Source organism: Benincasa hispida, chromosome 3 (assembly GCF_027475165.1).
Source record: "Benincasa hispida cultivar pf3 chromosome 3, pf3_genome.v1.1, whole genome shotgun sequence".
NCBI classification, from domain to species: domain Eukaryota; kingdom Viridiplantae; phylum Streptophyta; class Magnoliopsida; order Cucurbitales; family Cucurbitaceae; genus Benincasa; species Benincasa hispida.
In genome coordinates this window covers 67,405,247-67,428,554 of record NC_143480.1, presented here as the reverse complement: position 1 = coordinate 67,428,554, position 23,308 = coordinate 67,405,247, and the positions used below count along the sequence as shown (strand labels likewise).

The following is a 23,308-nucleotide window of genomic DNA, read 5'->3' as shown; positions in this document are numbered from 1 at the left end:
TTCAAGGTAGCGCCATGGCGCTCTCGCCAACGTGTGCTATTGCCCTTCAAGGTCACGCTTAGCACCTAGCTCGCGCAGCAGCACTCCCTCTAGGGATAATTTGGTCATTTTGCCTCTTTTGTTGTTTCTTACTCCATTTTGGCCTAAAATGCATCCAAACAGTCCCAATGGTCTCCTCTACTCTTTTATCTACTAAAAACACTCAATAAAGCATTAAATACCCAGGAACATACAGGGTTTAGGCAGAAATAAATAGCTCATTTAGAGAGCTATCAAATAGAAATTTTTAGTATTTCATTTCAAAAATACCTCTAGACTTTCAAATGTTGCATTAGTACCCTCAAAATTTTAAAATAAAAATAAAAGTGTCCTTATCGTTTGTATATGGATAGAAGCTGTTTATTTACACCTTATCGCCTACCTTTTTTATTTCCTCGCCCTTCACTGCTTCAATTTATGGTGATCTAACATACTTTTCTATTTTTCCTATTTTTTCTCTCTTTTCTTTAACACTCTCCTACTCCCCATCTTTCATTCGTCAATTTCTAAAACTACCCGCTCCAATAAAGATATATATAAAGGCTAGCCAAGAAGAAAGAGAACAATGAAACCACCAAGGAACCTTAAAACTTAAATAATAATGTTATACATTAGTATAGTGTTTTTATATACAAAAAGAGAGGCATGTTGAAATTTTTAATCATAATTTCTACGAAAATCAACATGAGGGAAGAGGAAAAAAAAATATGTGCATAACCAAATTTCTAAAGATGAAGACCTATGTTGATCATTTTTGTAATTTAAATTAGTCTATTTATTGTGATTAGTTAAGAAGGTTCTCTATGATCGAAGATGAAATTCTTTCATCAACTATTAATCAATGACAATACTTTTAATCAATATTACCTATGTGAGAGTAGAAGTGGGGTCGCTTCTATAAGAACTTTTCAAATGGCTTATATTCTCTAAAGCTCTCATGAATTCAAGATTTTGTCCCGGACCAAAATGGACACAAATGTGTAGAACTCAAAGATACAAGATGAGTTGTGTGTGATATCTATTATCTTAATTCACCAATGAGAAAGATAGTTCTAGAGTATGGTCTCACTATTTCTTCAGTAAATTCGATGGATATCCACTAAGAAAGGTTCAAGTCCAGAAGACACCTCTCCTGATGCATAGCTTGTTTGTTTGCTCTCAACGATTTTGTTTGATTTTTCTCACTTTCTTTTATGTGGGGGATTGTTGTATATTTATAGTGAAAGAAAATGAAACTTTGGTGACTATTTGAAACATAAAAAATGGATTTAATTGTGTAGATTAAATTCATTGTTTAAGAACTTTCAAATTGGACTAAAACTTCAAATTAAGATGATGTTTCATGTATTAATATGTACGTAAGTTAAATTTGTAGTTCCTTAAATTTGAATGAGTTATGTTTGATTTTTTCAAACAACAACTCAATTGAGTTAAAATTGCAAATGTTCAATTTTATATTTATTTGATTTTATTTTGTATTTTGGAGAGTTACTAAGTTGTTAGTTATAAATAACAACTTGTTTCTTCATTTGTTGCAACTCATTCCAAATGGAAGAGTTCTCTCCTTTCTTTCTTTCTTTCTTTCTTTCTTTCTTTTGTTTTTGAGTTGAGTTGAGAGCAAGCATCCAAAAGTTTCGCCAGATCTAAGTAGTTTGAGGTTGCAGTTCTATCAAAGCTAGTCATTGTATCCTGTTGAGACGATCATTGTAGTCTGCTTGTAGCTTGTGCAAAGCGAATAATTATCTTCAAGACAATGCTTATCGGAAGCGTGTCTTGACTATGTTTTGAATCTCCAAAGATTTTGAGGTTCTTTCAACTCTCTGATTATTTCCATATCTAAGCTTGTTACATCATCTAGCTTATGTTTGAGTTTGAATATTATATATTGAGTTTATTATTTCTAGTTGAAGTGTAATCAGTTTGCTAGTATATTTAGTTCTTATATACCATTTTTTCCTCAATAAATCTAACCTTGTGATTGAGACAGTAATTAAACTTGATTGGCATGCAACATAAACAATGTGACCCTCTGGGTTCTACCCCTACATGTTTGCACGACTTTTGTAAGTGTATTAATTTATTGCTCTTTTATAATGTTTCATTTTAAAAAAATATAATGTGATACTTAAAATTGTATCAATAAAATTCATAAACTTTTACAAGTGAATCAATTTAAATTTTATAAACATTTTCATTGATAATCATCCATGCATAAACTCCAATTGTCCATTTTCTAAAACCAACATTTGAAGAAGTCTACCCACGCGTGAGAATTGATGCATTGACAATTTTCAAATATAATCCTAATGAATGATCTAAATTGATTTTCTTATGTATGTTTAGGAGTTTTATTGATAGAAAATAGCTTCACGTGATATTTGCATGACGAAATCTGGAGGAACATGTAAATTTATACACTTAGTGAAGACTTGAGTTTTAATTGATACCACGTCCATAATTTAAATGTATAATTTGAAATTTTCCCTAATAATAATATATTATAGGATTACATATCATTTTGGTGTAGGATTTGCCCAAATGGATGACCCAAATATGGAAGAAAATGAGATTTTTCCTACTTTTTGAAAATGAGTTTTTTTAAATCTTTTGATGATGTCAAATTGGGGTGAAATTACCAAAATGAAACCCTCATGGACATGAATTGGCATCTCGCTCGCTCATGCTCCTCTTTCGTTCTTCTTTTCTCGCTCTCCTCTCTCCTCTCTCTCGTACTCTCCCTCCCTTTCTTCTCTTACAAATTGCTTCCCTTTCTCCCTTTTCTCTCATGATCTCGCTCTCAGCACTTTATATTGCTCTCAAGCATTCAATCTTGCTCTCCCCCTTAATCTCCCTATTCTATGATCGGTCTCATTCTAGAACACAAATTAAAAATGTAGAAAGAAGAAGAAGCCGACCAGTGCTGATCATTTGGACTCACCAAATCTAGTTGCATGGTCTCACTGAAGTTGATCACGCACACGAAAAAGCCAAAGTTGGTCACATCGAAGAAGAAAAGCATTAGAGAAAAAGAAGGAAGAGGAGGAAGAGAAAGAAGCACAAGGAGAAGGAAGAAGTAGAAAAGAAAGAAGGAAAAAAGAAAATAGAGAGAAAAAATAGAGAAATCAAAGGAAGGACGAAGAGAGAAAAATAAAAGGGTAATTTTATAAAATTGTTTGATGATTATATAAGCAAGATGTCGAAATTCTTAAATTTTAAAACGTGAGACAAAAATCAGTTTGAATCTTGAGATTGGATCTTTTAATCAATTATCTCAAATATATGAAATTCGTTCAATTTTAGTATTTGTACTTTAAAATATCCAAAATAGTATGTAGCTATTTTAATTTTAACCCAAAAAAAATGAGGTAGCTTATAACTTGAAATATTAAACATTGATTAGATTTTCTTATTTTTTAAATTAATATTGTACATTTTAAAATTTCACAATTAAAACTAAAATGTTATTTAAAGAAATTTTGACCATTTGAATTAGATAATTTTAAAAAATAGTTAAATCCATTTAGAATACAGAAAAGAAATGTTTTTTTTATTGGGTTTTTAAGCAAAGGCAAAACGACGAAGAACAGGTAAAGAGTTTTGAAGCCTTGAAGTGATAGAAAAGCTGAGTCAGAGCAACGGCTAGTTTTGTTCAACATTCAGATTTTCCAGCTCATCTCAACGTCTCCCCCTAATTTGTCGGCAAACTTTGACCGTTACTTTATACTTTCCATTTTCTTTTTCAATTTCAAATTCAAATTTATTTATCCATTTCTTTTTTTAAAAAAAAATTAATACATGGATGTAGTGTTGTGTTTGTTTTTAACAAATATAATATGTGAATATATTTTTAAATTTTAGAGGAAAAATATTAATAAATAACAAAAAAAATTGAAAAAATTAACAAGAAATCAACCTTACAAACTAAATTTAAGATTTACTGAAAATATAAGGATTAAAATTAGATATTTAAAATTTCATAAATTAAAATTGAACAAACTTTAAAATTCATAGACCAAAATGGTATTTTAATCTTATTATTATTAGTTCAACAATATGTAGAGTTTGAGGGCCGACACTATGAACATAGTTAAGTTGTAATTGACATTTTTTTTTTAAGTCAAAGGTTCAAATCTACGTACATCTACTTAAAAATATATATGTGTGAAAGTAGGAGATATGAATCTGCTATCAATAATAAAATTGTTGCCATATTAGCAAATTTATTGGAGGGTTATTTTTACTTCGTCTAGCAAATATGACTAAATTTTCTCTTCCTTTTTTTCTCTTTTTTTTTCCTAGTAAAATAAATGCAAGTAAGGAGATTTGAACCCTCAACTTTTTTATAAAAAAAAAATGAAATATTTAATCATTATTGTTGAACTATCCTTCTGTTTTTTTTTTTTATAGATCATTAATATATTATTTAAATTATATCACATATTTACTTAACATAAAGTAGATCACTTAGGTCATTTATATCAATGGTTCTTTTTTGACACATTAGCTACTAATTTGGGTAAGATGTGTTATTATCACAATGTCTTAATTTTATTAATATTCAAATACTTCATTTCTTTATTTTAGGAATAATTCATATCGTAACAAACAATTTTCATATAAGCTTTTAATTTAATCAAATTAAATCGTACACATATGAGTTGTAACTTTTAATTTTTGTTCAAACTTCATTTAATTTACATTCTAATTTTAACAAGACAAGTAAAATTCTCCTAATACTCACAAATTTACACTTTAGCACAAAATTAACCTTAGTTTAATGCACATAATCAACCATTCAATAAACCATTTAAAACTCACCAAATTTCAAGTCGCACAAATTTGTATTTTATATATGTTTTATAATATTCATCAAATACACTAGGGACTTTGTTTTTAATGAATATTCAAATGATAGTGTTGAGGCAAAAATTATAGCACTTTTTTTTTTTTTTAATCAAGTAAAAATTATAGCACTTATTCCAATTCTAACATAGCTCAACTAATATTATAATCTCGATGAAAATACTAGGTTTTTAAATTCCATTACCGACTATTGAATTAAAAAGAAAGGGTTAAATAACAATAATTTTCATTGAAGAGGAGGAACAATTTGATATGTTTTCAAAATGTATAAAGAAAAAAAGTTGATCAAGACTAATTATTATTATTATTATTTTGAAAAAATTAATCATAAGCTAAGGATAGAAACTAATTTAAATATTTATTGAAAATACATTAACTAAATTTCACATTTAAAAGTACAGAAGAAGAAATGGAATGAACCTCAAATTACCTAACCAAAATAGTACTTGGTTACACTATAGCTTTAGTTCCTAAACTTTATAGTTTGTGTCTAAAAGGTTAAAGTTCTTTTAAAAGAGAATCTAATAGGTTATTGATATTTCAATTTTGTGTCTAAAAGGTCTTTTGTGAACTTTAAAACATCTATTAGGTCCTTGATTTTTTAATTTTGCATCTAATAAGTCCAATTTTTAAAAAAATTAATTGATTTATTAGATACAAATTGACTTTATGTTTAATTTAACTCTAAGGTTTCCATTTAATGTTTAGTAGATTCGTAAATTTAAAAATAATAATAATAATAATAAGTCACTAGTTGATTAGACATAAAATTGAAATTTTCAAGAGTTTATTAGATACAAAATTTTAATTTGGACCTATATATTAAACATTTTTGAAGATCAGATATCAAATAAATATAAACACATGAAAGTTTAAGGCCCTGTAAGGCACTATTTAAAGCTCAGGGACTAAATAGACACAAATCTATAAATTCAAGAACTAAAATTTCAATTTAACCATAGTATTTTAACATTCTATCTTATTGTTATTATTACGAGATTAAAATATCATTTCAGTCTCATGTTTTAGTCCATATATTTTTAAAAAAAATCTTAAAATGAGTTATTTCAAGCTGTTTTTTAAACAAGGTTAGTTAAATACTAACAATGATTATTATACAAGAAAAGACTAATTATAAAAATATTTTCAATTTAATCAGTAAATAAACAATAAATTGCATAGGAATTTTCAGTGAGATGCAAAGCTTAAACGGATTTGTCATTTTAGTACAAGGCATCGTCAACGTGAAACATTTGACTAGTGGATTAGTATATTGTTATCGATCTTCTTTAACGATAGCGTAGCTTCTGTGTCTATGGTGCTACCTTGCGCCTATCATAATTGATTTGTCACATCGTTGGTCTGATGTCTTCCTTTATGATTCTACTTGACTTGAGGTCAACCTCTGTTGTTTTGTGTTGTTCTCGGTAGAATCTTCTTTTTGAGATATTTTTCCTTGAGATGTCTTATTTAGATCGTTTGAGTATGTCTAGTTGTTGTCTTTTATTCTCATTTCTATCTTTTGTGGTTGTGGTTTGTTTGTGTTTTACTCTCAAGATGTGAGAACTTTTTTTTTCTTATGTATTTAACCCACTAACTTTGTAAAATATAAATAAATAACTCTCAAAATCAACACAACACTAATATAGAGACTTGTTCTTCTTCTTCTATTTATAAACGGACCAAAACAAAAGTGGTATCAAAGTACAAAATGAAAATGATAATTCGATATTATTTTTAAAGAAAGTTGCACAAACCACCATCCGTAAACTATAAGATTTGATATAATTGCCCCCTGCTCCTTTAATTTATCAATCATCCCCTCCCTTCAACTATGTTGTTTGTTACAATTACACTCCTAAACTTTTAGTTTGATCAATTAGCTCCCAGTAATTTATTATTTGTCACAATCAACCCCGATATGAATATATTTGTAATAAAATTTTAATATCGATATAATGACATTTATTTTAATCATTGGTTTCATGTTTCTCAACAATGATGTCAAATTCATCCATTTACGACATGTCAATATTTTATTTCTTTAATTTGCATGAAAAATTTATCTTGACTTCATTTTTAATTCTAGATATTTTTTAAATATTTACTTAATTTTTAATTTCCAATTTTACTTTTACATTCTATAATTTATTTTGTCCCTTTTCTTTTTAAATTTATTCTACCAAATGTCGCTTAAAAAATAAATAAATAAAAACATATTTGTAACTCACGAACTTGAGTAAAAGTAACACTTTAATCTAATTTCTAAATATTTTTTAAAACTATTATTTAATAGAAAACCTTCAATTTTATTTTCCATTTTAGTTCAATTCTTTTTCATTGATTTTCTTTATAAATTTTAAATTTCATCCTTCAATAAAAAATAAATGTCCCCAATATTTATATCTCATAAACAAGAATAAATTTTGTATTACTTTTATTTTGTTGAGATGGTGACTCTCAATTTGAAATTAGAGGGGGGCGTAAAATTCACTTGGGAATAACTTTTATTATTATTATTTTTAGACAAAGTAAATTTTTATTAGAATTAGCAACCAACTAAGAAAATTAGAAATCAATAAATAAGAGAAATTGAAAACTTGAAACCTTTTATTTGTAAGTACAATAATTTTACCTAGGGAGACAAACTTATAATGTTTTTGGTTGAATTATTTTGAAATATTTAATATTTTAAATTTTATTTGATAATTATTTGATTTTTAAATATTGCATCGGTTCCTTCTCGGTTTTATACAATAGTTTTTATATTTCTTGAATAAAATAATTAAATTCTTAGCTAAATTTTTAAAAAACAAAAATTTAAAGAATAATTTTAGAGATAAAAGAGATGTTTATAATCTTAATTTCAAAAATTAGCACATCATTACTTCAATCTTGACAAAAGTTTTTTTTTTCCTTTTTTGTGATTATATATAATTTTCTGTAGATAAGTAAGTTGATGTAGAGTGTTGATTAATCTAATGAATGATGATTTGACACAAATTAATTGAATAAAATAAAATAGAAGTAAATGAGCCAAAAATAAAAGAGTAGGGGCAGTTTAATAAAATAAAATAAAAAAGCCAATAAAGCACAAACAAATAAATTCAAAAGAGTGGGCCATCAAAATATATTTTGATTTTCTTTTTTTTTTTTTTTTTGCAAGTCTAAAAATTTTCTAAAATATAATAGTTTTCTTTTAGATTTAAATCACAATTTAGCTCATGAACTTTGAATCTTATTCTATTGGTCTTTAAATTTTTAAAAACATTTGTTATAGTCCCTAAACTTTTAAAAAGTGTTTATTTTAGTCATTACCATTAAAATTATGTTAATTCTTTAACAAGAATGTGTAGGAGCTTGTATTCTTTAAATTACTGGGCTCAAGATGTATTGAGTAAAATGAAAGTAAAGTAAAATGTCAACAACCAATATACTAAAATACTGAACAACCAAAATTTTGAATTAAAAATGTCTTTTATATTCTCTCACCTTGCCATATTCAAAATTGAAACTTTAGATTATTTAACATGACTGGCTTAATTTGGTAGTTTAGTCATCAAAAAATACAAGTCATCTCGTCATTTTGTCAAAAGTTAACAAAAATCTTAATATACAAGGGCCATAATAAACACTTTTTAAAAGTTTATGAACTAAAACGAATATTTTTAAAGTTACAGGAGGCTAAAATAAAACAATATTCAAAATTTAAGGACTAAAACGAATATTTTTAAAACTTTAGGAACGAAAATATAACATTATTCAAAGTTCAGGGACCAAAATAAGATTTAAACATTTTCTTTAAATTCAACTAACATGTAGAGTGTGAGAATTCAAACTTATACTCATAAACACTATTTTTCACCCATTTGATTTTTAGTTTGTATTGCTTTCAAGATTAAGTTTATAAACATCACTTCTATTCATAAATTTTTATGTTTTATCATTTTTTTAACCAATATGAAAAAAATAAGTAAAGCACTGATTTTGTTTAAAGGTTAGTTTTCAAATGATATTTTGCTTTTAAAATATCACTAGAAGTTTAAGTGTTCCATTAAAAAAAAATAATTGAAGAATTCAAAAGAAACCCACCTATTTTTTTTTTTTTTTAAAAAGACTAAAAATGAAATTGTTATGAATTATAATTTAGGCAAGATAGGATAACAATTTTGTCTGTGATTTTTCATTTTTAGAATTTATAAATTTCAAAAATAAAAATCTAACTAATTACCAAACATGAATTTAATGATTAAATTTCTAACCATGGTCAATTTAAGAAAAAAAAAATATAAATCTCCATTTAGTAACGATTTTGTTTTTATTTTTTAGATTTTGAAATTTATGCTTCTTTTCTCATAAATTTCATACCATAAGTTTTCACTTAATTTCTTGAATAAATATTTGAATTCTTAATTAATTTTGAAATGAAAAATACTTTATTGGATTCCGGGCTACATTCCTTTGCTCTTTTGACAAAGAAAAAACAAATGGTTACCATATAAATTTTTTTGTAGAAGGGGTGGATCGTATCTAACACCTCAAGGTCGATAGAACAAATTTATTCCAGTTGAATTATATCATTTATCAAATAAAATATTTTTTTTAACAATATTATAGATAAAATGATTGAACTTTAAACTTTGAAGTTGATAATACAAATTCATGACGGTTACGTTATTGGCAAAAAGACTTGTTATATATATTAATCCCTTCTTGAAAATAACATTATTTATTTCCACTAATATATATTTTAATGTATTCCCTCAATTTTTTTAAAAAAGAAATTATAATCCATAAATAAATATTCAAACGCTCCACTCTCTAAATCCTCAATCAATTGATCAATCAATCATTTCAAGGAAAGAAGCTTTGTTCTCTCTAAACTCTCATCGTCTCTGTTTACGCTCATTCTTCTTCTTTCTCTCTGTTTGGTTCCTGAGTATAATCAGAGCCACGGAGATTCTTCAAAGGTAGTAATTTTCTCACCTGGGTTTTCTTTTCTGTCACTTGTACACCAATCTTTTGATTAGCTTCCGAGTTTTTGTCTTTCTCACTGTGTATGATGTTTCCACTGTCAATCTCAGTTCGATCGGCCAGTTTTCGATCTCTTTAGTTGCTAATTGCTGTATTCTTTTCCGATGAGGAGAAATGCGTTTGTTGTTCTTGTTACTTTAGTTTGGATGTGCAAATGGGGATGGGGGATTTTGGGAGAATTAGGGTTTTTCTTGGTTGTTCTTGCCGTCGATTGGAACATTTGTTTTCTATGAGGGTTTGTTCTTCCGCTGCTAAAGTTTATGAATTTAAGCAATCTTCACTTCTTTTTCTATTCTTTTTATTGATAAAAAGCCCAGGCATCTGATTCGTGTATCACTTCCTTGAAATGCTGCTCTGAGACCTTGCTTTATGCGAAGAAAAAGTTCCTAGCAATGTTTTGCCCTTATGAAGCTTCTCTTTTTCTTTTAGGGTTTTAACAACCCGAAGTGTTTTTTGAAATTTAATGCTCTTTGCTGATGTTTGATTTTGGTGCTCTATTGGTAATTGCTTTGAAAATTATGTAGAAATCAGTGGTCAATTGCTATTGATTTCAAAGTTTGTTGGCGGTGTTTATTTGTTAGTATAAGTCACGATTTTTCCTTTATTGTTCTTCACTCTGGTGGTGTAAGCTTTGTAGAATTATGCGTAGCACCTAATTCATTTAGAAGCTTAAAGACCTGGAAATGTGGTAGCTATATATAATTCGACTTTGATTTTGGAGTCTTGAAGTCGAAATCAACCGTTATTCATATACTGTCAGACGTCTATGCTGTTCAATGTCTGTGACTCTGTGGGTCCATGCGAAAGTGGTAATGTCTAGGATTTAATCCTTAACCATGGTTGTCCATCTTAGTTGTAATCTCTCCTCTCGTCTACTGAAATGATTATAGTAATTACAACTATAACATGCAGTTATGCAATGAGTGGCAACATACACTTTGGTATGTGTGGCACATCTACTATCAACTTATTAACTATATTGTTGTTTTATGTTTCTGCTTGGGATGGGTTAGAATACCTTTGTACAAAGGTGGTATAATATCTTAAATTTGGACAACCTACATGCATATTAATCTGGTCATGTTGCCAGGTGGATCCCCTTTGAATTTGTTCAGCCAATTCTGTCAATTCTTCAATGTCCTTGATCTGGTGCATTCAAAAAGCATGTGTCCTAGAGAAGATTCTGGTCACAAGTCGTGTACATTTCTCTTGAAATTGAGCAGAAGCTTGACTAGAGCTACATTGAGCATTCTAATGATTTTTTTTTTTTGTCAACCCCGGCACCTATTTCTTAAATTTATTAAAGGTTTCGATGTTTCATGACTCTAGAGATATCTATTGTTCCTTTGCTAAGCAACATGAATTTAGTACAGATGCCCTATTCATATGTTCTGAATGTGAATGTATCTCAACTTACATCAATAAAATACCTTTTAGTCATCACCAAAGTCTGACTTTAAGTTGTAATTTGTACGTTAACTTCCAATTCCATGTGCAGGTTCTTCCTTGCCACTGGATTGCTTACACTCAGCAAAGTTGAAGTTTTTCTGCTCAGTTTCTGTTGATTGTTGAAAAAAGTTATTCAATCCAGCAGCTGCATAGAAGTGCTTTGTTTTTACCCCATTGATATGGTAATTCTTGGCCTATTGCACATTATATACTTTGACGACCCCGCACCCCCCAATTCCATGTGCAGGTTTTTCTTTTCCTTTTTTATTAACTAAAAGAATCGAGTTTACTTAGCCTAAATGCAAAATTTCTTGTATTTGGGGTCTTTATTTATTTATTTATTTATTTCTATATTTTCACTTCAACTATGCTTTCTCTTTTTAATGAAATATTTTTATATATAGTGCACCTCACAAAAAAAAACCCGCGCCTTTGCGTGCGCTTTGCACCTAGACTCCAGAAGGCCCTCGGGCATTTAAAAACATTGGATCCCCTTATCTTTGGCCTCAAGGGGACCGGGAGTAAGAGAAACAATTAGGAAGAATGTATTTCTTCATGTCTTTATCCAATGGTTTTCTTACTGGATTTTTGAATTGATTTGATGTAGAATCGTTTAAATACAAACACCCAATGATCCCATGAAAAAAGATTTCTCCTTCCACCTTCCTATACCCCATTAATGGTGCATTCCTTTCAATCTGTTTCAGGCCACTAATGAAAATCTTCCGCCAAACGTTATAAAGCAACTTGCAAAGGAGTTGAAGAGCCTAGATGAATCCCCTCCTGAAGGCATAAAAGTAGGTGTTAACGATGATGACTTCTCAACAATATTTGCTGATATTGAAGGCCCAGGCATGTGGTTTACCACTTTTATAACTTAAGTTTTATCTCTCTGGCATGGAGCTCACTTTTCTAACTGAATTGTGATTGTTTCACTTGCAGTCGGGACTCCCTATGAGAATGGTCTCTTTCGCATGAAGTTGATATTGTCTCATGATTTCCCATGTTCTCCTCCCAAAGGTTTGCTCTGATAATCATTTGGTATAATTTGTGACATTAACAGCTTTGGCCTATAACTGATTTCATCTTGTGGACCATATTTATCTGAGGATCTGATCTGTATGAGTCGTTGATAAATTGAATTTCTTCTTTCCTGCAAAAAAAAAAAAAAAAAAAAAATCCTTCTCTGCTTCTCCGTTTCTTTTATTCTTACCCTTAGATCCTATTATTCCTCAATTTTTCTTAATTTCCTTACAGGTTACTTCCTTACAAAGATCTTTCATCCGAACATTGCAACCAATGGTGAGATTTGTGTCAACACTTTGAAGAAGGATTGGAATCCAAGCCTCGGATTGCGACATGTTCTAATTGTAATTCCTCTTCATGTTTCTTGCCTAATATCTTCATTGACTGAGGAGAACTGTTTTAAAAATGCTTTAGTATATTGATTTCAGTTTAAAATGTTTTGTTCAGAATCTGTGTATGATAGGTGTTATGTGGAACAGGTTGTTAGGTGTCTACTGATTGAACCGTTTCCAGAATCGGCTTTGAATGAACAAGCTGGCAAGATGCTGCTTGAAAATTATGATGAGTATGCCAGACATGCCAGGTGAGTCAGGCCCCCCTCCGAATTATCTGTTCTATGATATAAGGTGATATGAAATGCTGGAATGCTTATTATTGTTAATTTAGGTAGGGCTTTTCAGTTGATTTTATTGGTGCACGCATGTGATGTTGGACCCAATAATCACTATTCAAACTAAGAGTGAATTTGGTCAACTTTTAGGATGGTGAAAAGTCGTTTTGAAGTGTACGTCTGAAACATTATGTGAAAATTTTAGAAACTCTGGAAAACTTAGAAAGAAACACTTTAAAGAAAAAGAAGAAAAAAGGCTCCTGTTGGTTACAATTTTGTTTTTTGGTTTTCTATTTTTGAGATTTATGTTGGTTTCCTTCCAATTTTCTTAATATAGTTCACTTTGAACACTAAGCTTGGTTTTTTAAAAGTTGAAAACCAAATGGTTATCCAACAAAGATTAAATCTTAATTAATGTTCTTTAAAAGTACTATTATTTTCAACAATGCTCGCTCCTCCATGTTTGCTTTTTTCACATTTTCACATCCACTGCTCTGTTGTGTTCTATATTTGTTGTTAGGAAGAATTTAATTTTCTAGTAAATTGTAACTTCATCCTTGGAAAGATAAATGATGATGGTATGGTCAAATAACAAGTAGCTAACTTTCATCTTGCTTTGCCAGGCTCTATACAGGAATCCATGCAAAGCCAAAACCGAAATTCAAGACTGGAGCCATCTCGGAGTCCACAACCGCCCTCAATGTCGACCCGATAAATACGTCGGCACTTAATACAGATCTGATAAACACATCTGCTGCATTGCCTTTGGCATGTCCAACGGCCCATTCTAATACTGCAGTCAGAGGTGGTCAGGAGCAACAGCAGCCAAATGTTGTTTCGACACCAGCCTCGGAATCAGGAGTTGGGGGCTCCGGGGGGGCGGTTGCAGCAGTGGTCAAGAAGGAAGCTGGACCGTTAAAAATGCAGAGTGACAAGAAGAAGATAGATGCAAGAAAGAAAAGCTTGAAGAGATTGTGATGTTATATTAAATGAGTGAAAATGTCAAATTAATGGCCAGCTTTTTAAGGTTAGCTCTCTTGTTCAATAATGGTGGGCGCTTTAGAAAAAAAGAATTTAGAACTGAGAGTTAAAAGAAGTGTTGTGCAACCAACTTGTAAGGAACACATTTTCATTGGCTGAATCACTTACGGAGTTGACTTCTTCCTTCAACATTTCCTTTTCCTTTTAAATATTTCCATTAAAAATAAATGTTTGCATAAATTTTGCTTAGATTTGCCTTAAATTATATTGGTCGAGTTGAGATGAGTATGAATTGACTTGAAAACTCAGAATTCAATATTCTATTAGTTAACTATTATTGTAGGAAGCAAAAATACCATTTGGGCCTTTTATTTATGTTTTGTGTAAGAAACATTTACGCAAAGAGCAACATTCCAAATAGCACTTGCCAAAAGAACCCACATCCAAACCGAGATTTATAATAAAAGACTAATTAGTGATTTCGATACTATGTCTGTTATATTATATGAAGAGCATAAAGTTGAATGAATTCGAATCTTCTTGATTTATACTAAATCACTAAAATCTAACTCATTCAAGTTCGTTAACTTCACCAACCCCTATTTTTTTTTTGCAAAAATCATTAGCGCCCGTCATTTATAAAATCCAAAACCACGACTTGAGAGTTTCTTGACTTTTTTTTTCTCCCCTTTCAAAAAGGTAGGATTTTTCAGCAGAGGGATTCTTAAGATTTTTTTAATAATTAGATCACCCAAAGTTAAAGAAATACAAAGAAGATATTTTCCGACTGTAGGCAATATAAATAAAAATTAAAATTAAAAAATTAATTGAAATATCATTTTAATTCAAATATTTTAAAATTTGTTCAATTTAATCCATAAACTTTCAAATTTTAGTCTTTATAAGTAAAAAAAAAGTCTTAAATCTAGTCTCTCAACATTAATTTTTATTGAAGTTGATTAAATGATAATAATAACTTTTATGTAAGACTAAAATTAAAGATCTACAATTAAACATCTTAAAGGTAATTGTTTTAAATGAAAAAAACTACCAAAAATATGAGGTGTCACAATTTATAATGATAGACATCTATCAGTGTCATTTTACTATATTTATAAATAAATTATTCAACTATATTTTAAATTGCTTATTTTTCTATATTTAAAAATAATCCTCGAAAGTATAAGACTAAAATTAAACCGCGCACAATAAGGACCAAAATAATACTTTATATATAAATATATGGTATTGAGATTTGAGGTGAGAAGGTAATTTCAGTTGTTTAGTACACAAGGTTCTTCCAAAAATGGATGGTAGGCCAAAATCCAAATGATATAATAAGAAACTTCCAACCATATTTAAATCTTCTTTAGAAGAACTTGACGTTGGGCGTTGGCAAAGAGAATAAAAAGCAGGAAAAGAAAGAAAGAAAAAGAGGAACAGCAAAAACACTTTTTCTTTGTCACATGATTGATGATGATGATGATGATGATACATATTCAAACTCAAAACGTCACAAACAGAAAACAAACCACTAATTCCTAACATGGATTTTGATTTAAACTCAAGATTGATGGATGATGATGAGAATCAAAGACCAAACCAAGAGAAGATCCAATTATAATGAAGTCAACAATCATCCCCCTTTTTCATTTTTTTTTATTAAGATTATTATCATTTAGTTCTTGGTGATAGTAGAAGGAAGGATATGATGACGCTCACTTGGCCATCATGACCTTGACAAATTCGTCGTAGTTAATCTGGCCATCGCCATCCACATCGGCTTCTCTGATCATCTCATCCACTTCCTCTTCGGTCAGTTTCTCGCCTAGATTCGTCATCACATGGCGGAGCTCAGCAGCGGAGATGAAGCCATTCTGATCCTTATCGAACACACGGAATGCCTCTTTCAACTCTTCCTCTGAGTCCGTATCCTTCATCTTCCTAGCCATGAGGTTTAAGAACTCTGGGAAGTCGATTGTTCCGTTACCATCAGCATCCACCTCATTGATCATGTCCTGAAGCTCCGCCTCGGTTGGATTCTGACCTAGCGACCTCATAACAGTACCAAGCTCCTTGGTTGTGATACAACCTGAAAGATCACGGCAAAACACAAATTCAGTGAACTGAAACTCGTGATATCCTAATTTTTCACTCAGAATCAGAATAATCATCTCGCAGCATAACAGCTTCCACTTTTTATAAATCAAAATTGAATCCGCAAAATTATGCAGAGATCCGACACGAATGAACAAGATATTAGAGAAGCTAATCCTAATCCTCGATCATAGCAAAAGAGATATATAAAACCGGAAATAAACAAAAAAAAAAAAATCGGTATAAATCACAGAAAACACAGATGCAGGAAAAAAAAATCCAACGGAAAACAGAGATCCGGCATACTGATGAGAACATAAGAAGGAAAAGCAATGCAGAATCAAAAGAAAGAGAATAAAAATAGAACGAACCGTCGCCGTCCTTGTCAAACAAGCTGAAGGCCTCCTTGAACTCAGAGATCTGATCATCGGTCAGTTGATCCGCCATTGGTGATTACTGAAGAAGATAATGAAATGCAGTAGTCTTTTACACCGAGGAAACGATTCAGAAGAAGAACTTCGAAAGTATAGGACCTAGAGAGAGAAAGTTAGAGAGAGAGGGAAACGGCGGCCACCGGCCGGAGAAGATGAAGAAGAGAGGTGTTTTCTTTTTCTTTTTCTTTTTTGGTTGAAATTGTAAAGGACGTTGGAGAATTAGTTTGGTTTTTCTATACGAGCGCTCCACCTCCTCTTTAAATGCTTCGAATCTAGACTTTTCTTTCGTACTATTTTACCTTTTTACCCTTCTTCTTTTTTCCTAATTACCACTTTCATTTTCACCTTTTCTTTTTGCCTTTTTCTTTCTTCCGTCATTTGGTTGGTGAATTTACCATTATGCCCTTTTGAAGATTAAATCAATAATATGTTTTTTTTCCCTTTTTATTTGAGTTTCTTAGGTTAAAATTTTGTTCCTCGAACTAGTCAGTAATTGTTAGGAGAAATGATATCCAAAAATTGGATATACTAGTAAATTGATTATACCTTAATTAGATATAGTACACACAAATACAAAATAAATAATGTTCAAATCCAAAAGTAAGCTATGTGATATAACAAGGTTTATGAATTGAAATCACTAAGAACCTCAAGATATTATGGAGATGCCAATAAATAGTTGTGACACATTTCTAATAAGTATTGTTTTAAAAACAATTATTTGTTATGTATGATTGCAGGCAGACTAAATTGATTGTCTCAATAAAATACAACGACTAACTCTAGTAAAATTGCAAGTTTGAATTTGGCAAAACTCTTGGATACTTACTCTCAACTCGACTCAAGATTGAAAGAAATAAAGAAAGTAGAGAACTCTTCAATTTTGAATGTGATGCTACAAAGGAATAAACAAGTTGTTATTTGAAGGCTGACAATTTAATAACTCTCCAAAATACAAAATCAAATCAAATAAAAATAAGAATTGAAACATTTGTTAAATTTGACTCAATTGAATTAATACTTGACCAAAATCAAACATAACTCATTCAAATTGAAGAAACTACACATTAAACTTTCACATGTTAAATCTGTATATGAAATATCATCTAATTTGAAGAAATTTCTAACTATGAACTTATCTATATAATGAAATACATTTGTTTATGTTTGAGTATTGTTTCGATATGAATATCCTTTGGTAATTCCCAAAGGAGTAATTACTATAGTTATGTCATCTCATTTTTTTCTCTCTCTAAATATTTAGAGTATTTTCATAATCAACCAGATTTTGAATTCCCACAAAGGAAACAGATGGTAGAACTACTAAAACAGAAGCCAAAGATGATTGGGTTGGTTTTTGTATTTTGAAAAATTTATTATGGTCCATTTAAAGTGAATTCTATTAAGATCAACGCAAATGGATTAAAAAAATTATTATGAATTATGCTACATACAATTTTTTCTTTAAAATTAGAAGTTCAAATCATTCTAACTTATATTTACTATACTAACCAAGATTGAAGTAAAGAATGATTATTTGATTGACCATCTAATTTTTAAAAGATAGTCTTAATATATTTCTCTACGGTATATAGGGACACTTTTCATTGGAATTATGATGTTATTGGAAATAAATAAAGGAAATATTATAGTTATATATTTAAACAATGACTTCATTCTTTGACTCAATATTTTTTTTAAAAAATGTCAAAAGATGAAAAGGCAAGGGTATTTGAGGAATTTAAAAAAGTTTAAAGATTGAAATATCTCAAACAACCCACCAATGTTTTTTTCTTTTTACTATATACCTTCAACTTTCTAGAAGGAATCTTTAAAGAAAAGACAAGTCAATTTTTTCTATTAATATACTGAATTGGGTTAATTTTAACCTTAATATTTTAGTTTCATTTAAATTGAATTTTAAACTTAAGAGAGAGAGAAAAAAAAAAACTCGAAATCAAATTCTTCTGAAAAGAAAAAAAAGCTAGAAATCAAGCTATTTGAAAAAGGAAACCCAAAATTCAACCAAAAATATTCAAATTCTTATACAAATCCAACCAATCATAGAAGCTGAAATTTATTAATATATAAAAAAAGAAATTGCGAATGGTACTTTTAGAACTAATAATTAACTACGTAACAATATTTATTAAAAATGGTAAATATAGCAAAATCTATCAACGATGACTCTTGGAGATATTACTGATAAGTTTGAGAACTTGATTTTAATTTTGTTATATCTATAAATTCTTTTATATTGTGTTATATATGTTAATATTTTGTGTTTGATTGATACATTGGTAACTATCCCTGAAAATAAATAAATAACACTCTTACTACACATACTTGTAAAAATATAAAGAAAACATTAGAACTTATGTCTTGGATTAAAAAAGCTTGGAAAACAAATCAAGGGCATTTGAGGAATTTCGACTTCCAAAAGACAAAATTGGAATTTGCAACATAAATAGCCAACCCACTAGGGGTAAAATGGTAAATTAACAGATAAAGGTTCTGAAAAAGAAGAGCCTCCAGACAGAATCACGTACGATCCAAAGGGATCAAAATCGGAGGAAAACTGTCCTATCATACTGCCACGTGGAATTTAAAAACCAATAATACCATAACACGTAGAGCTTTAAAAAATAATACTGTGGTAACGGCCGTATGGGATCTTGCCCTCTCCACGTAACGGTAAAACTGAAGGGGTTACAAATTTTTTACTCGGGGAAAAAAGTGAAGTGGGAAAAAAATTACAGGGCCGCAGTAAAATTCGGGGGGGTGGTGGGTGGTTAAAAGTTTCCCTGTCTTAAGTTTTAAATATTAAAAAAAAAGAATAAAAAGAGATGAGTCAACGGAGAGAGAGAGAGAGAACGCGGTTACGCGGGTTGGACGCTGCGTGGTCATTTGGTTCACTTTTGACTGCCACGTCATGCGAACCGGTCGCCTTCTGTCTATTCTGTGGTGGGCTCCACCCTCTTTAATTTTTTCTTTTTCATATTTGAATATTCTTTTTGGATATTATTATTTTAATGAAAAATATCCTTCCATCATTTTTCCGTTTACTAGTTCCTGTATTTTGATTTTTTTTTTCATTTTAATCCTTATATTTTAAAATTTTACATTTTTATCTTATACTTTTAATTTTAATTTATCTTTATTTTTAAACTTTCAAAAAATGAACGTTTCGAAATCCCTTTAAAATGAAAAAATGATCACTTTCTAAAATTACAAAGACCAAAATGAACAAAAGTTGAAACTATAAATACTAAAATGAACCAAAATTAAAATTATATTTATCACAATGAACTAAAATTGAAAGTATAAGAACCAAAATAAAATAAAATTAAAAATATAGGGATCAAAATGACATTTTAAAAATACATCAACTAAAATGAACAAAAATTAAAAGTATATGAATTAAGGTAGTATTCAAATTTTTTATTAAAAATAATATATCATTACTAGGGATGACAATAACACTCATTTGTTTCACAAATTTTGACATGGACATTTATCTTATTTATTTCATAAAAAATGTCTTTTTAAAATATTATGAATAGAATTTTAAGACCATCGGACATGAGTTTTTTAAAACTCTATATATACATAAAAGATGGATAGTAAAAATATTAACTAATTAATTTATAAAATTAATCGTTACTATTAATTAATTATTAAATATAAATATGTTAGTTAGACTTAATATATTTCAGTTAATATATTATATTTAACTATTTAATATAAAATTATATTTTGAATGATTAATAACCCAATTAATTTTTATTTAATTAATTATTTGTAATAATTTATTTATATTCAATTCATGTTTAATGTAAAAAAATATCATTTATTTTTATTTTAAGTGATTACATAATATAATATAACAATAGGACAATTATTTTAAATGTCAAAACTGTTGGAAATATTTTTAAATATAGTAAAATGTGATATATTAGTGAGAGACAATGATAGACACAGATAAATGCCTATCAATATATTTATAAATAAGTTAGCTCATTTTTCTATTATTCGACGAGATTTTTAAAGAAATTTACTTCACTAAATTCAAACTTTGTATTTGGATTGATTTGTAGTATATGTAGGTACAAGCTCTAATATATGTTCCTTTAATTCTTTCTTTCGAACGTTAAAAGAAGTTTAATTCTTCCAAATCTTCTTAGAGTTTCAACTTCGATGTCTTCAGGAACTTTGAGTCTTAGTCTCCAAAGTCTTTGGTTTTCAGATTTTTAGAGCTTGGGAGCTTTAGCCGTGAGAGCTTGAAGAGTTTTGGTTTTCAGTTCTTCAAACTTTGAGGGCTTCAGTCTTTGGAGTTTGAGAACTTGGGAGCTTCAGTATTCAGAAGTTGAGAGCTTCAGAGCTTCGATCTTCAATTATTCAGATCTTCAGAGCTTCTTATTTTCGTAGGGTTGACAAAAATCTCTGTCGGTTCCTAGGGACGAGGAGGGTCTCCTCGACCCAATTTTTTTTTTATAAAATTATATATAACAGTAGCTATTCTTTTGATTTTTTTTTTTGACTTTTTTTTAATTCATTTCATAATATAAATTATCTTCAACTTTTTATTAAATTTACAATAAAAAAATCTAAAAATTTTCAATTATTGATTTAAATAAATAAAATAATAATAATAATACCAATTTGTTATATAAAATATTTAAAGTTTAAATATAAATACCAATTTTAATTGATTTTAAATAAAAAATAATTAAATATAAAAATATAAATGAGAAAATTTTCCAATGGGATCCAATCTCTGGATGGAGAATCCCGACTCCCCAAAACGGACAATGGGGTGGGGATGAGATTATAAATCCCCACTCCCCATCCCTATTCCTATCCGGTTGCCCGCCCTGTATTTTAGAGCTTCCAATCCCCTTAAGATGAAGGGTGAGACTCCTATTTATAAATTTACTGACATTAATTATTCTACATATCCAAACACACATTAATTATCTCATACATTTAAATTATATGTATTTAATATTCATACCCATGAAACAATACATGTAATTTAAATTAGTTTTTGGTAAAAAAACATGTTATTTAATTAAGTATAGACAAAAATAGGATGAATTAGGGATGTTCGTGGGTTGGTTGAAGTATTTTTTTAAGCTCATCTTAATCGTTTGGATCGTAAGTTTCTTAAACTCAAATAACTCATATTAAATAATGTATCCAATCCAACCAAACCACATTTTGGGTTTGATTGGTTTGGATTAATCTGATCAATTATTTTAATTTTTGTTCTAGAAACAAATAAAAGTTTAACATGTTAAATTTATTTAATAATTTTTATATACTAAATTGAGATTATCTCAATTTCCGTTTATATTATGAAAATTTTCTTTCAAAAATGCTAAGAAGTTAAATTATCTAAAAATACTAATAAATTAAATAAAATTAGAATAAATATATGTGTATTATTAGGAAAAAAATACTTTTTTAAAATTAAAAATAAGTTCGGGTTTATTCGGGCTAGTTTAGATGAATCCATGAACCAACCCAATCTCTAATATTTTCATTTATTTAAACTCAATCCAATCTAAATGAGTTGATAACCTAATTCAAATTATACGTATTGGGTTAGGTTAATCGGTTATTCGGATCATCGGATTTTTTGCATACATAATAAAATATGGACAAAAATGGAGTTGCAAAATTATGGATCGGGTATACAAGTAACTGCACAAAATTATTTTTTTTCTTTTCACAACCACTCTACACTTTCATTAAAAATAAAAATAAAAAAAATTATTTTTTTAGTTTTGCCCAAGAATAAGGTGGGATTGGAACAAATCCGGATTGTTTTTTTGGACTACCATACTTACTTCTTAAATAATTTTAAATCTGGAAGAGATTTGAAAAAATATCCATTTATGTCCCTTAACTTCGGATATAATATTAATTAAAGTTTTAAACTATTAATTGTATCAATTTAAATTCTGAATTTTAATTAATTTATCAATTTACATTTTCTTTAAGATTTTATATTGGTGCATGAATAATTTTTAAATAAATCATAACCAAGATTCCAATTTGATTCGCTTGTGAAAGTTAGATGTTTAATTGATAAAATTATAGATCTCACATAATGATCATCCATACGGAACGTATGTAGTAGAGATTATAAATTGATATACTTACAAAAGTTTAGAATTAAAAGTGACGGAATTATTTGTTTATGGTTTAATTGATATAAGTTCAAAGTTTAAAGACATAAATTAATGTTTTCTCAAATAATAATAATAATAATAATAATAGTAATAATAATAATAATAATAACAATAATTTTATTAAAAAAAATCCTTAAACTTTATCATTTGTTTTAAAAAATACTTAAGAACTGTCCAGATGCTAGAATGTAATCAAGATTATTGAGAATCAAAAAAGTGTTAGAATGCATGAGAAATTGAGAGCGGAACATAAATAGGTTTGTGAAGCATGAAAATGGTGGGAAAGAGGGTTAGGTTGAAAATTGTGGGAACAGAATAAGTATGACACCACAAATTGTTCCCAAAATGCTCAATTCAAACATGGGTTTTAGATTACATAACATTACAAACCCTTCCCATTACGGTTCCCCAAATAACCTCTTATGTTTGTTCAAAAGTTGTAATATTACTCTACCTTTTATAAATATTTTCAAAACAAATGTTAGAGTAAAAATGCGTTAGAATGTCAAGTCGAAATTGAGATTTGAAAAGGTGGGATGATAATTTAGAACAGTGTGACAATCCAAAATTCTATTCAA

The 23,308-nt window shown here is 29.0% G+C and overlaps 2 protein-coding genes across 3 annotated transcripts; one reads left to right on the top strand and one right to left on the bottom strand.

Moving 5' to 3' along the window:
* Positions 1 to 9,637: 9,637 nt before the first annotated feature.
* On the top strand, positions 9,638 to 14,191 carry UBC22 (ubiquitin-conjugating enzyme 22). 2 transcript variants are annotated; one of them, XM_039025885.2, is made up of 7 exons: positions 9,638 to 9,872; positions 11,435 to 11,567; positions 12,093 to 12,237; positions 12,328 to 12,405; positions 12,643 to 12,755; positions 12,891 to 12,994; positions 13,645 to 14,191. In XM_039025885.2, exons 2-7 carry the CDS (start codon positions 11,565 to 11,567, stop codon positions 13,997 to 13,999), a joined length of 798 nt encoding a protein of 265 aa, XP_038881813.1. In that variant the 5' UTR covers positions 9,638 to 9,872; positions 11,435 to 11,564; the 3' UTR covers positions 14,000 to 14,191. The 2 variants fall into 2 exon arrangements, with proteins under 2 accessions (XP_038881813.1, XP_090167712.1); XM_090311586.1 differs by having other exon boundaries at positions 9,734 to 9,872; positions 11,027 to 11,567.
* A 1,249-nt stretch (positions 14,192 to 15,440) lies between these two features.
* LOC120073202 (calmodulin) lies at positions 15,441 to 16,806 on the bottom strand. The gene is made up of 2 exons (XM_039025886.2): positions 16,471 to 16,806; positions 15,441 to 16,094 (listed from the first exon to the last, which is right to left on the bottom strand). Exons 1-2 carry the CDS (start codon positions 16,544 to 16,546, stop codon positions 15,721 to 15,723), a joined length of 450 nt encoding a protein of 149 aa, XP_038881814.1. The 5' UTR covers positions 16,547 to 16,806; the 3' UTR covers positions 15,441 to 15,720.
* Between the last annotated feature and the right edge of the window lie 6,502 nt (positions 16,807 to 23,308).

Bases quoted from the DNA above. Each gene is read 5' to 3' on its own strand.
- UBC22 (XM_039025885.2), top strand. The intron at 12,238-12,327 runs GCATGTGGTTTA...TTTCACTTGCAG, and splicing joins TGCTGATATTGAAGGCCCAG to TCGGGACTCCCTATGAGAAT. The intron at 12,406-12,642 runs GTTTGCTCTGAT...ATTTCCTTACAG, and splicing joins CCCATGTTCTCCTCCCAAAG to GTTACTTCCTTACAAAGATC.
- LOC120073202 (XM_039025886.2), bottom strand. From the start codon at position 16,546: ATGGCGGATCAACTGACCGATGATCAGATCTCTGAGTTCAAGGAGGCC. The intron at 16,095-16,470 runs GTTCGTTCTATT...GTGATCTTTCAG, and splicing joins GTTTGACAAGGACGGCGACG to GTTGTATCACAACCAAGGAG.